Consider the following 12,128-nt stretch of genomic DNA (forward strand, 5'->3'; position numbering starts at 1 on the left):
AAATATAATTTTTTTAATTACGTAATTTGTTTTCTTATTATCTATATATATTATGAAACACCCTAATTATTGTAATTTTTGGATTCACAATATAGTCAAAATTATTATCCATTTAATAAAAAAATAAGTAAATAACTTCTTAATCATTTTATTTGCATGTCTTAAAGATCATATTTCCAAATCTTTAAATATGTCATCCATTTCATGTGAATATAATTTGATATTCAAATGGCATTAAAATTTTATTTTCATTATCAATTTTTTTTAAAGAATAATGGAAATAAAAAGAGATTAACTAAAGCTGAACTCAAACCCAGAAACCAGAGCTTTTTACATTGAAGAGAAAGCTCAAAGAGACTCAAGGATCTGAAACATCTGTAACTGATATATATATCACTACTTTGTTGAAAATAAAAAGATCTGCACATTACCAAATTCAGCACACAGAATTACTTACCTCCCTACTTAAGAGTCATCTTCAATATCTACAATTTGAGGACTTAAATGACCAAATTGTGTGAAGAAAGAAATAGCAGTTCTGCCAAAAATGATTCCTGCAATGAACATTTTTACAGCCCTCACCGAGCAGAGAGTGCCTGCTTCAATAAACTATTTCTGAAAATTTTGCAGTTACCTCCTATCAATTACTTCTAAACATGTTCTTGATGACGGCTGGTATGCTTGGCCTTGCTAGCTTCCAACATAATATCCATGTCAGGCTGCATTTCCTTACTACAATCCCAGTTCCTCTTTCAACTTAGCAAGAGTAGCTTCAATCTCATCAATGTTATCTTTAATGCTGCTTCCCTTGCCATTTTCATTTTGACCAACATCTCCTGCTCTCTTTGACCCAGAAGCAGAAAATGAACTCTCTTTTTGAGGTCCATTATCATTTGCTTCCAATTCTGTATCAGTTATGTTAAGCTCCTTCTCTAGAAATTCTACAAATTCTTCTCCAATTTCCTGTAAATAGTGAAAAATATAGCAGATGAGGCTGCTCTCATTGACAATCCCTTCTATTTACACAAACGTTTAGTGACAAATCAATGTGGCTCTGCATATTAGAACTGAAAAACACACCACTGACTTACCGCTAGTTCCTCCCACAGGCTCTTCGGTTTCCCTTGTGATGAAGCACTGGCTTCCCAATTCTGAAATTCTTCCTGGAGATCTCTAAAGAAGTCCCCTGTAACACCAATATCAAACTGAATAACTATAAACTCTAAAGAACTAGGATATAGTAGTAATGTAAATGGGAAAGAAAAGATGATCAGCAATGTCTTGAAAATAGGAAAAGAATGATAATTGTCCTATCTCACAGACAGCACAAACTACCGATTGTTATCTGAACATCCCTCAAAAAATCACCTGCAGCATAAAGCAGTGAAGCATAAGATCAAATGAACCTAACTCCTAATAAACTCTTTAAAAAAGAAAAAAGACAACAAAATACTTTCAGAAACCCATTTCCTTGGCAATTTGGAGGATTTTCCATGGATGTAGAAAAAGATACTTTGCCTAACCAGCGTGTCAGATATTTGAGGACATGCCATGTAGGCTCCTCATATTTAAAGCATTTTTCTGCTACATATCATACATATGTAACAGCAAAGTAATGGGTTTGTGCTCCAATATAAAATTTAGCAACAGTGCAACCATATGCAAATGACAAAAAAAGGAAGTTGGAACTTTAATTAAATGATTACATTTCAGGAACTCCTTTCGGTCCAAGTTGGATAGCATACATTTCCTGAGCAAATTTTTTCATCAATATTTTCTTTCGTATGGTTAGGGATCAAGCTGGACCTCATCCCCGGATATACTTTAACAGAGACCCACTAAGTTGCCTGTTGTGCCGGCATTACCCTACACCGACAAGTTGGTATTGCAAGGCAACTTATGATGCACTAAAAGGGTGAACTTCATAGAAGCCAAAATCAATGCAGGAAAATAGGAAGTAGAAAAGAGCAATGGACAACGTAAGCAAAAAAGTACTTAAATAAACAAAAATTAGTTTGGTAGGTTTATTAGTTTTACCAAATCCATAGAACTCTTCTTCATTTTGGGTACTGCTTTGACTTCTTTCAGAGCCAGAGTATGAATAACCAGATGATTTTCCAGCATCATACTTTCTTCGAGATTCAGAGTTCAGCAGTGTATTGTATGCATGCTTAATCCTCATAAACTTCTCCTGAGCATTTGCCTGTCCACCCAAAATTTTTGAGAGGGAGAGGGAGAGAGAGAGACCCAATAATAAAGCACTATATATTAGAAATTGTTTGCAATTTTAGTAAGCGGCTTAGTAACTACAATGGTTACTCATCTCTATCTCTTGAGAGTGATGAGTCATCTCTAAAGGTAGTACAACAAATGCCGTCCAAATTGTCACATGCATTTCAGATTTCCAATTAAAAGGCAAAAGATTTTGTATGCATGTGTTTGTGCGAATGCAAAGCATAGTCATGGTTTTGAAATTTTCTTTAGGATGAAAAAAGTGCTATTGTGGGATCGATTTCCTTCTAAATTAATTTATTCAGAAACCAGGAATAGCATCCTAATCAGGCATTTGCACTAAATGCTCAATGAACAACTAGATTTATCACCATAACAAAATAACCTTTTAACAAGTTCCTCATTTCTTTCAAAAGAATGCAACTCAAATAAAGAAGAATATATGGCATAAATCAGATCCAATACTATCAATATAACCAAGTCAGAATAAACTAGACAAAATCATAAAACTAAGGAAACTACACATACCCAATCAAATTCTACAAAAACTGGAGCTTTGCACCAGCAATTTTACTAAAATAAACTTCAAAATAAATTCCACATAAATTGGAGCTTAGGGACTAAAGTACCTCCTTATTAACATCTGGGTGATACTTCAAAGCAAGTTTCCTATAAGCCCTTTTGATTTCATCAGGAGTTGCAGAAGGAGACACACCTAAAACTTCATAAGGAGATTCTCTGCGACTTGCTTTCGTAAGGGTGAGACCGTGTCTCCTCCTATTCTTGAAATTCTTGAAAATTGGAGTAAATTGTTGAGGAGCAAAGAAAAGATGGTTAAAATCACCTCCATAGCTATATCTGCAACTGGGTATCGATGGGTCTACTTGGTTTTGTGAAAAAAGAAGAGATCTTGAAGAAAGATGAGGCAGACACAGAGGGGAAATCAATCTATACATGTTCTTTGAATAACAACCATGTATTGTATATGGGTTCCTCGTCAAATTTGGAAATTCTTGCTAAGACATGTCGTTTTAGATTAATTTCGCTTTTCTTTTTTCGTTCGATAAAGTTTAGAATAATGGTTGATTTTTGAACATCGCTATTCAGGTTTTACCAAAACGATTACAAATTTAAAAATTAATGGACAATTGTCCCAAACGGTAAAAATTTAAAAATTGAGGCTGAGACTTGAAAATTATAAGATTCTCATTACCACTAATTTACCTTGGGTTATTTTAGAAGACTTCTGTACATGAGTTGTTCCATTTTATATATCAAAGCAATCAAAAAAAATATTTTTTTTAAAAAAATAATATTGTTATTTTAATTTTTTAGTAAATACTATTTATAATAGGTTTTGTATATAAGTAGCATATATTATATGTAGATAAGTCTTTCCGATGTTGTTAAATTAATTTATTAAAACTTTATTCTGAATGTAATTTGCGCATATATAACATTAGAGAAATGTTAACTTAAGTCACTCTGAATTATTATTGCTATTATTATATGTTAAAAGAAATAAATGAGAGTAAATTTAGAAAGTTAATGAATTTTACTTATTCTTTTTTATTTTAGATCAATTTTATTCTCTTATGTTGTTTAATTAATTTGTTGTAACTTTATTCCAAATGTAATTTTTGCACATATAGCATTTGAGAAATGTTAGTTTAATTCACTCTTTATTAATAATTTATTCATTAAAAGAGATAAATTAAAAGAGAAAAAAGTGATTTTGATTAAACTATAATTATGAGAGAATGAATATGTATGATTAGGGTTCCAAAATCATTGATTTGAATTTTAAAATCAACTATTTAATTTTAAAGAAGAGTAAAAAGTTAAAATCGAACCACTTGTAAATGATTTGAAAGATAATTTTAAAAATCACTGAGTTTAGTTCGATTACAAAGTACACAATTTAGATAAGCACATTGATTTTAAAATTATCAAGAGTTTCTCCCTTCTCCAACTCCTTTCCAATTGTTTATTTTCTTCAAAAAGTCAAGGAAAAGTTTTCTTAAATTCCTTCTCAAAGTGCATTATATTAAGGGCAATAAAATTATTTCCTTTCTTTTAGGGTGTCAACTGACTGATTTTTTCATGCCATTTTTTTATTGACGGTCAACTTATACAGCTGTAACCATAAAGATAATTAGTATATAATTCTTATAGTTTGATAAATTACATTAGTAAAAATCTCAATTTTTATAATTTTACACTATTTAGTCTTTATGCAGTAATTATTCTTAAGGTTGTTTTTTATATTTCACAACCATTTTACGGAAAAGCTAACCATTGGACCTTATAGTATGATGAAAATGATTATACAAAGACTAAATAGTGTAATTTTGAAAATTGAAATGCTTATTAGCGTACTTAACAAAAATTTAGGGACTAAATAAAAATTTTCTTTTTCAAAAAAAGAAAAAAAAGGCAGTAGAGATGATAGAGGATTTTTTTTTTTTTATTTCATTTTCAACTTATATTTCAAATGACAGTCGAAAAATGTTTTGAGGGTATATTTAGACACCTGAAGCTGAAATGTGTCTTCTGTCTTTCACCCATGCACATACTAATCAGGGCACCAACGTTTTATAAACTTCACTTTAAAATCCCAATTATACACAATTGCTTTCGGTCATGCTCAGATTTATATTCTGAGCTCATTCAAATTTACACTCGTGAACAAGCATTACAGCAAGGGAAAATCTTACATGCTCACTTGATTACATCCGGACTAGCTCATTCGACTCATTTTGCCTCGAAGCTTATCTCTTTATACGCTGAAACTAAACAGTTATATTATGCTCGTAAACTGTTCGACGATATTCCCAAACCAAACATCCACTGTTGGGTCGTGCTTGTTGGGGCCTACTCTCGACGTGGGTATTATCAAGAAGCTTTAGATGCCTTCTTTGAAATGCAAAATGAAGGATTAAAACCTGACAAATTTGTTATTCCAAGTGTGCTCAAAGCTTGTGGTCATCTGTTCGATTTACAAAATGGGAAGACTTTACATAGCGTGATTTTGAGATATTTATTTGATTCTGATGTTTTTGTAATCACTGCTTTAATTGATATGTACTGTAGATGTAGACAAGTTGGAAAAGCGCGGAGAGTTTTTGATGGAATGGAAGAGAAAGATTTGGTGGCATTAAATGCTATGGTTTTAGGATATGCTCAAAATGGATTGGCAAAGGAAGGATTTAATTTAGTTGAGAAAATGAAAATTTTTGACATTAGGCCTAATATAGTTACTTGGAATACTTTAATTTCAGGGTTTGCACAGGCAGGAGAAGAAGAAATGGTTTCAAAGGTATTTGAACTGATGCTCATTAACGGTGTGGAGCCTGATGTATTTTCTTGGACTTCAATTATTTCAGGGTTGGTGAAGAATTTTAAGAATGAGGCTGCTTTTGATACATTTAAAAAAATGTCGGACAGTGGGTTTTATCCAAGTTATGCTACAATTAGCAGTATTTTACCTGCTTGTGCAAGTATGGGTAATGTGAGGCTTGGAAGGGAATTACATGGTTATGCGGTGGTGATTGGAGTTGAAAATGATATTTATGTTAGCAGCGCGCTTGTCGACATGTATGCAAAATGTGGCTTTATATCTGAAGGAAGGACTTTGTTTTATAAAATGCCTGTAAAGAACACAGCTACTTGGAATTCGATGATATTTGGGTATGCAAATCATGGGTACTGCAGTGAAGCCATTGATCTTTTTAATCAGATGGAAGGAAAGAAGTTAGATTACTTGAGTTTTGTGGCTGTGTTAACTGCTTGTAGCCATGGCGGCATGGTTGAACTTGGGAAAAGTTTGTTTCTTTTGATGCAAGAGAAGTACAAAATTGTTCCAAGATTGGAGCATTATGCATGTATGGTTGATCTTCTTGGTAGAGCTGGAAAACTATCCGAGGCATATGATACAATTAAGACAATGCCTATTGAGCCTGATTTATTCGTTTGGGGGGCGTTATTAGGGGCATGTAGGCATCATGGGGATATAGAACTTGCTGAGATTGCAGCTAAGCATTTGGCTGAGCTTGAACCTGATAATGCTGGAAATGATATGCTTCTGTCAAATCTGTATGCTGATGCTGGCAGTTGGGAAAATGTTGCGAGGTTTAAGAAGATGATGAAGAGAAAAAAGTTAAGAAAATTTTCTGGGTGCAGTTGGATAGACTCCTGATTAAATGTAAATCTGAAAAAGGTTTTTTTTCCCTAATTCTTGTTGGGTGCCTGTAGCAATCATTCATTTCCATTCGCATTCCAATTTCAAGGTGAGCTATACGAAGCCCCGAAAGGGTAAACCATTTAGCAGGATCTGACGGGAGAGTGAAGAATGTGAAGAAAAGTGAAAGTGTAAATTTCAAGTCTGAAAGGTTCAGATTTCTGGTAGCAAAGATATCAAATTACAAGCCAATAGCATTTTGTAGCTTGTTAGAACAATCTATGAAATCTCTGTAAACATTGGATGATTGGAGCTGCCTTTTCTTTTTGTCTTTTTTTTTTTTTTTTTTTTTTTTTTTTTAAATTAATTGTTCCATCTTATCTGGTTTCCTTTAAAACCAAGATTACTGCAAATAGTATAAGGGAGATCCTGGTTTGGAGAACCTGCATTTATATGGATCAGCTGTTCTGGCAACATACTTGAACCCCATTTTCACTTTAAACCTACTGTTATGGCTAAAATGGGAGAAACAATCTAAACTATTTAATCAGTGAAAATCAGTAAGACATTCGTAAAGGGATCCAAAATAGGGCATTTATTCCATGGGAAGGGATCTATGCACAGCTTTTGCTTGTTTCATCAAATAATTGGGCCAACAAAATGAATTATACATATATAGATAGTCAACCCGTTTGTACTTTGTGGAAAGCAAATAATTGGTTAAAACGACAACCCTACAGAAAAAAAAATGATTTAATATCTATTTTGGATTTGAACTTTACTTCATATGTCTGTTCTGTAGCTTTTGAAGGAACCTGTGGACAAGGAAGAGTACAACTCTTGTACTGATTCCAAGCTCCTGTTTCTTTTTTCTTTTTGATAATGGGGGAATAAAATACTGAAAATAAGTAGGTATTCATAAAAAAGATAGATGGACAAAATTTAAGGACTACTAACAGATAAAAAAAAAAACATTTGGTCCTACGTCATTCAAAGCACTTTAATAAGCATAAAGTGCTTCAAGCTTTATCCATAGCTAAAGTTTCTTTAATTCATACAGACACAATTTCTTATTCTTCTGCAGATCTATTGCCAGATTCCCACCATCATAACAACAGAACCATTTAGCACAAGGGCTTTTGGTTGGTGGTCGTAAAATTTCAACCTACAAATTCTGCTCCTGACCCACTCACCTTTTTATCATCTAAAACAGCACAACTTTCTTAGTTTGATTTCCCAGTTTAGACTAGTACTAGGAAAAAGGTTAGTCTAACCCCAAAAAAAAAAAAAAAAAAAAGAAGCAACATGGCTCAAGTGTTGCAGTTGGTGAACCAAATTGAATTTCAAGTAACTTTCTTCAAAATATAACAGTAAAATCTTTTGAAAGTATAAAATTTTAAAATGCATAACTGAATGAGAAGGCTTTGGCTTGAACAGAAGTTTGAAACTAAGTTTCAGTTTCAAGACAACTCCCAAAAGAACACACAGACAATGACAGTCAGTAGACAATATTGTAGGTCATAGCTGAATTTTGCTTAATGTTCCTTTTATTCACTTTTTCTCTATTGCCAAAAAAAGAAAACATTTATCAATTAAAGAACAGGTTAAGAATGTATGCTGACTTGTCATCATCCGGAGTAACCATAACTGATGTGCCCTGATCCTTTGGCTGTCCTTTAATAACTCTAGCAGGGTATATACTGAGAGAAGGATTTCACGATTGTTGCAGAACCCCCATCACATCTGAATTCTTCGTACACTTCCTCCTCAAAACCCTCTCATGTTTGTGAAATGCGCTAATTTTCAGCCATTCCTTATGAGTTAATTTGAATAACAAGGTTTAATCAATCTTCAGAATCTACAGAAAACAGATAACATAAATCGTAATTCTTGAACAGCCATTTAATTGGAATTCACAAATAAAAGCAGACAAGAAGCAACAAACATTTGAAACCTTAAAACCTGTGAGAGGGCCCTGTTGGAAAACAGGTAAACTTCAAGCCTCTCATTTGATATCACTACAATCAAGGGCTGGACTATTCGTTTCTACAAGAAACAAATTCTCAATGGAAAATGATGCAAGAAATTCTCTACAACTTAAAAACTCTACCCGTAATTAAATCAATTTGATTCTGAATATAAGCCACCAAAATAGAAATACCATTCATAATGAAATCAAAGAAAATTTCTGAACCAAAAAAGTATTATAGAATGCATGTGCACTGCTCGCATACATCATTTGAAATGAAATGAAAATAAACTTGTCAACATGAGGTACTCTACATATAAACAAGCACAAAACAATCCACTGTTCAAGACGACAGTGAAACATACTTCTGAACCAAAAACTGAATAGTGACGCATGCAGTGACATGCATGCTCAAATTACTCATGGACCTACTTCAGTACGAGGGTTGAAAAGAACATGCATCTGTATGATTTCATCTAGTTAACGTTTCTTCTTTATCAATTGGAGCACTTTCACTATTGGAAATGTTCAATACTAGGAAGGTAACCACTACATATACAAAAAATGGAGTCCAGAACCTAATAATTTAATCTCATCAGGTTAAAAGCAGTATCACCATGAATATGACTATTGCTACTCCTCTTGCTTTCCAGTTATGACAAGTGACATCATTGCCAATAATGAAATATAGGCATTAAGTTGTATAGTTTTGTCAGCTATAAGAAGAGAGCTGCAGGTTCATTATGACTATGTAGCACACGACTCTCTAATTTATTGGGGTGGGATCTTCGTTTCTACAGACTCCTAGCTGTACAGTTTGGCCTACATCCTTGGAGGGTCATCCTCACATACGAAGTTTACTGGAAGACTTTATTTTAAGTCCTATAGATTTGATTCTGAAAGCATAAAAAAATGCATGTATTCCTTCCCATTTCGTTTTCTCATTTTGCACTTTGTAACAACATAAACCAAACAGGGGAAGAATGCATAACAAATAGGTTGATAGATTCTAATAAACAAAATTTACCTTTTGAACATCGTGGCCTAACATAGAATACTTACTCCTAAAATTGAAAGAATAAAGGTGTCTGTTAGGGGGAAAAAGAGCAGAAAATCTTATCCACCAATAACTTTTAAGACACTTATCTTCTATCCACATATAGATTGTCCCACAAACATCAGTTCCCTGTTCCCACATCATTACTACTTACAAGATTGAGAAATTACTAAACTGATCTGCGGCATCTCATCTCATCTCATGAATTCTGAAAAAAATTCAGTGTGAAAACAATAGCAAATTTATAAATACGAATCTTTAAAATGGCCGCTACATCCATGTATACCTGAGGAAATATCTTAACAAGTGTAAAGCACCTGATCTCTGGTAAAGACTCATTTCTGGAGGAAGCATCATTTCTATAAGTGACTTTTGCAATCAAAACAAAATTAGACTTCTCTAACGAGTTCCCCTTTTTCCTTTTCTTTTTAAATTTTAATTCATGGAATAATTCACCATCAAACAGAAAGCACTAGCGATCAGCAACTTATCTATACATAATAAGCAATCCAATGGAAGAAACTCACCTCTTTCTCTCTGTCCCTAGAGCGTGTCAAAAAGAACTCTTTATGTTATCACATATTATCATTAGGAGGAACAACACGGTGAGGATGATGAGAGTGAGACATAACTGAGCCATAATTATTCCCACTCCAATCTCTCTGCTGTAACATATTATATGGAAGATTACCATCAAACCCATGCTGATGGTGATGATTGAGTTGCTGATGGTGATGATGATTATTATTGCCCATTTGCATTCCCATATGTCCATAAACCGGCATTGGCATCATAGGTCCTGCCGCAGGATGATACGGGACAGGAATAGGCATTCCCAAGTGGCCTTTCCCAGGTGCAGCTCCACTTCCTACACCATTACTTCCGCCACCGACACTGCCACCGCCACTTTCATGCAAACTCTGCGGCACAGGCGTGGAAGCAAATAACTGATCAGAAGACGAGGGTCCCTCATTTGACAATCCCTGCATCCTCTTCAAATAAAGACGGTACTTCTGCAGATGACTCGCGACATTCTCGCGGGTCAAACCTTCTACGTTCATCAACTGCATGATAGTCTTAGGTACAGCGTTTTTTATCCCGAGATAAGCCACCACATCCACGAATCTTTTATGCAGCTGCGGAGTCCAAACAAGACGAGGTCGTTTCAGCGTCCTCGCCGACGGATCATCACCGGAATTCTCTGTTTTCAGAGCCGAATCTGCCTCTTCCGAATCAAGTCTCCTCAACTTCCTCGACTCGGACCCCGTACCATCCGGATCCGTATTGTTCTCCTCCGCCTCCGCCTCCATCGATTCACGTGCTCGGTCTTCATTATAGGACTTAAAGTTATTCGAGGACAGCGCGTTAAACTGTCCACCTCCGGCGCCGGCGGCGGCACCGCCACGGATACTCGAGAGAGTATTTTGCGAAGCTCTATTGACGTCAAGAATCGTTTTATTAGGTTCCAGCGAGATACTGAAAGCTGAAGCGAGCTCTGGCGGAATCAACGGTTGACATAAAGGAGTGAGGTCATCGGCAGTAGGTAAACCAATCTCCCACTCTGCAATTCTATCTTCGTCTACGTTGGTATTGTCGCCGTTGGCTTCATATTCACTCATCTTCACCTCCTCTCCCATAATTTTTACACTCTGTAAAGTCTCCAAAATTTGATTAATTCAGATTAGATTGGATCAGAGTCGGAGACAAATGCGGAGATATTTTCTGGGGTCTGTTTGCAGGAAAAGAAAGGAAAGGAAAGGAAAATAGTATTTCTTTTGTTTTTTTTTTTTTTTTTACGCTTTTAGCAAGGGATATCAGAGAAAAAGTGCAATATCTGATTCCAGATCGATCTCCTTCTAGTGCCAACGTGGACGACTTAGCCAGATATTTTTGATCCTCAAAATATCTATCCTTATAACATCAACATTTCACGCTCCACTATAGATTTACATTTATACTCGCGCTATTCAGTTGACAAATGTCCATTTTTCCTCTTTTCGTCCAATTACGATTTGCCATTTAAGCAAGTCGGTGAAGTGTGTGATTAGTTGGTCGCTGCCAATTAGGCGAAGTGGTGCACTTTTTGAGGATATTTTAGTAACTTAGCGAGTTGCTTTTGTTGGATTGACGGATTTGCCCTTGGAGTTTTAGGTTTTAGTGATTTTTAAACCAATGAGAAAGGACAGAAGAGTATTGGTGGACAGCTGGAGTGGAGAATAAAAAACGTGGACAATCAGAGACGGCACAGCATCATACGCCATGGTCTTTATTAATCTTTAATCTAAAAAACACCAAGTTGCCATTTAATAATACTACGTGATTTTAGGTGCGGCCATAACATAATTGAGGTCCAATAGAAAAATTCAACGGATTTAATTTGTTTGGTTCAATCATTGGGCTTAGTTTTTATTACGTGAAGAGTGACATTAAAATATAATAAAATATTATAAGATATTGTGTAAAAGCTGCTTATATTGTCTAATTTAATATTATTATACTTTTATATAAATAATATAAAAAGAGTATTTATGTCATCCTATTTATGCATAATATTAAATTAAATAAAATAATAAAATAATTACATATTTACTTTGCATACTCTATTGAAGAAATATTATGCATAACAATTGTTAATTATAATAATACATTTTTGCTTTGAACGTTTAAAATTAATTTATAAATATTTATGC

General features: G+C 34.4%; 3 protein-coding genes across 7 annotated transcripts; 1 reads left to right on the forward strand and 2 right to left on the reverse strand.

The window, feature by feature from the left end:
- Positions 1-302: 302 nt before the first annotated feature.
- Positions 303-3,318, reverse strand: LOC105629928 (Chaperone DnaJ-domain superfamily protein). 3 transcript variants are annotated; one of them, XM_012211580.4, is made up of 5 exons: positions 2,862-3,318; positions 2,038-2,203; positions 1,336-1,368; positions 1,092-1,186; positions 303-963 (listed from the first exon to the last, which is right to left on the reverse strand). In XM_012211580.4, exons 1-5 carry the CDS (start codon positions 3,186-3,188, stop codon positions 733-735), a joined length of 852 nt encoding a protein of 283 aa, XP_012066970.1. In that variant the 5' UTR covers positions 3,189-3,318; the 3' UTR covers positions 303-732. The 3 variants fall into 3 exon arrangements, with proteins under 3 accessions (XP_012066970.1, XP_037492701.1, XP_012066971.1); XM_037636773.2 differs by having other exon boundaries at positions 1,324-1,368; XM_012211581.4 differs by lacking the exon at positions 1,336-1,368 and having other exon boundaries at positions 2,862-3,317.
- A 1,340-nt stretch (positions 3,319-4,658) lies between these two features.
- Positions 4,659-6,864, forward strand: LOC105629929 (Tetratricopeptide repeat (TPR)-like superfamily protein). The gene has a single exon (XM_012211582.4). It carries the CDS (start codon positions 4,727-4,729, stop codon positions 6,428-6,430), a length of 1,704 nt encoding a protein of 567 aa, XP_012066972.2. The 5' UTR covers positions 4,659-4,726; the 3' UTR covers positions 6,431-6,864.
- Positions 6,865-7,799: 935 nt separating this feature from the next.
- On the reverse strand, positions 7,800-11,282 carry LOC105629930 (transcription factor BOA). Of its 3 annotated transcripts, none has more exons than XR_002283916.3 (3): positions 9,966-11,282; positions 8,375-8,458; positions 7,800-8,270 (listed from the first exon to the last, which is right to left on the reverse strand). XR_002283916.3 is itself a non-coding variant. In XM_012211583.4 (2 exons), exon 1 carries the CDS (start codon positions 11,073-11,075, stop codon positions 10,014-10,016), a length of 1,062 nt encoding a protein of 353 aa, XP_012066973.1. In that variant the 5' UTR covers positions 11,076-11,280; the 3' UTR covers positions 7,800-8,270; positions 9,966-10,013. The 3 variants fall into 3 exon arrangements, 1 of the variants encoding a protein (XP_012066973.1); XR_002283915.3 differs by having other exon boundaries at positions 8,367-8,458; XM_012211583.4 differs by lacking the exon at positions 8,375-8,458 and having other exon boundaries at positions 9,966-11,280.
- Between the last annotated feature and the right edge of the window lie 846 nt (positions 11,283-12,128).

The sequence above is a fragment of the Jatropha curcas genome, chromosome 5, assembly GCF_041381405.1.
Source record: "Jatropha curcas cultivar XTBG-Jc1 chromosome 5, XTBG_Jcur_1.0, whole genome shotgun sequence".
NCBI lineage: Eukaryota > Viridiplantae > Streptophyta > Magnoliopsida > Malpighiales > Euphorbiaceae > Jatropha > Jatropha curcas.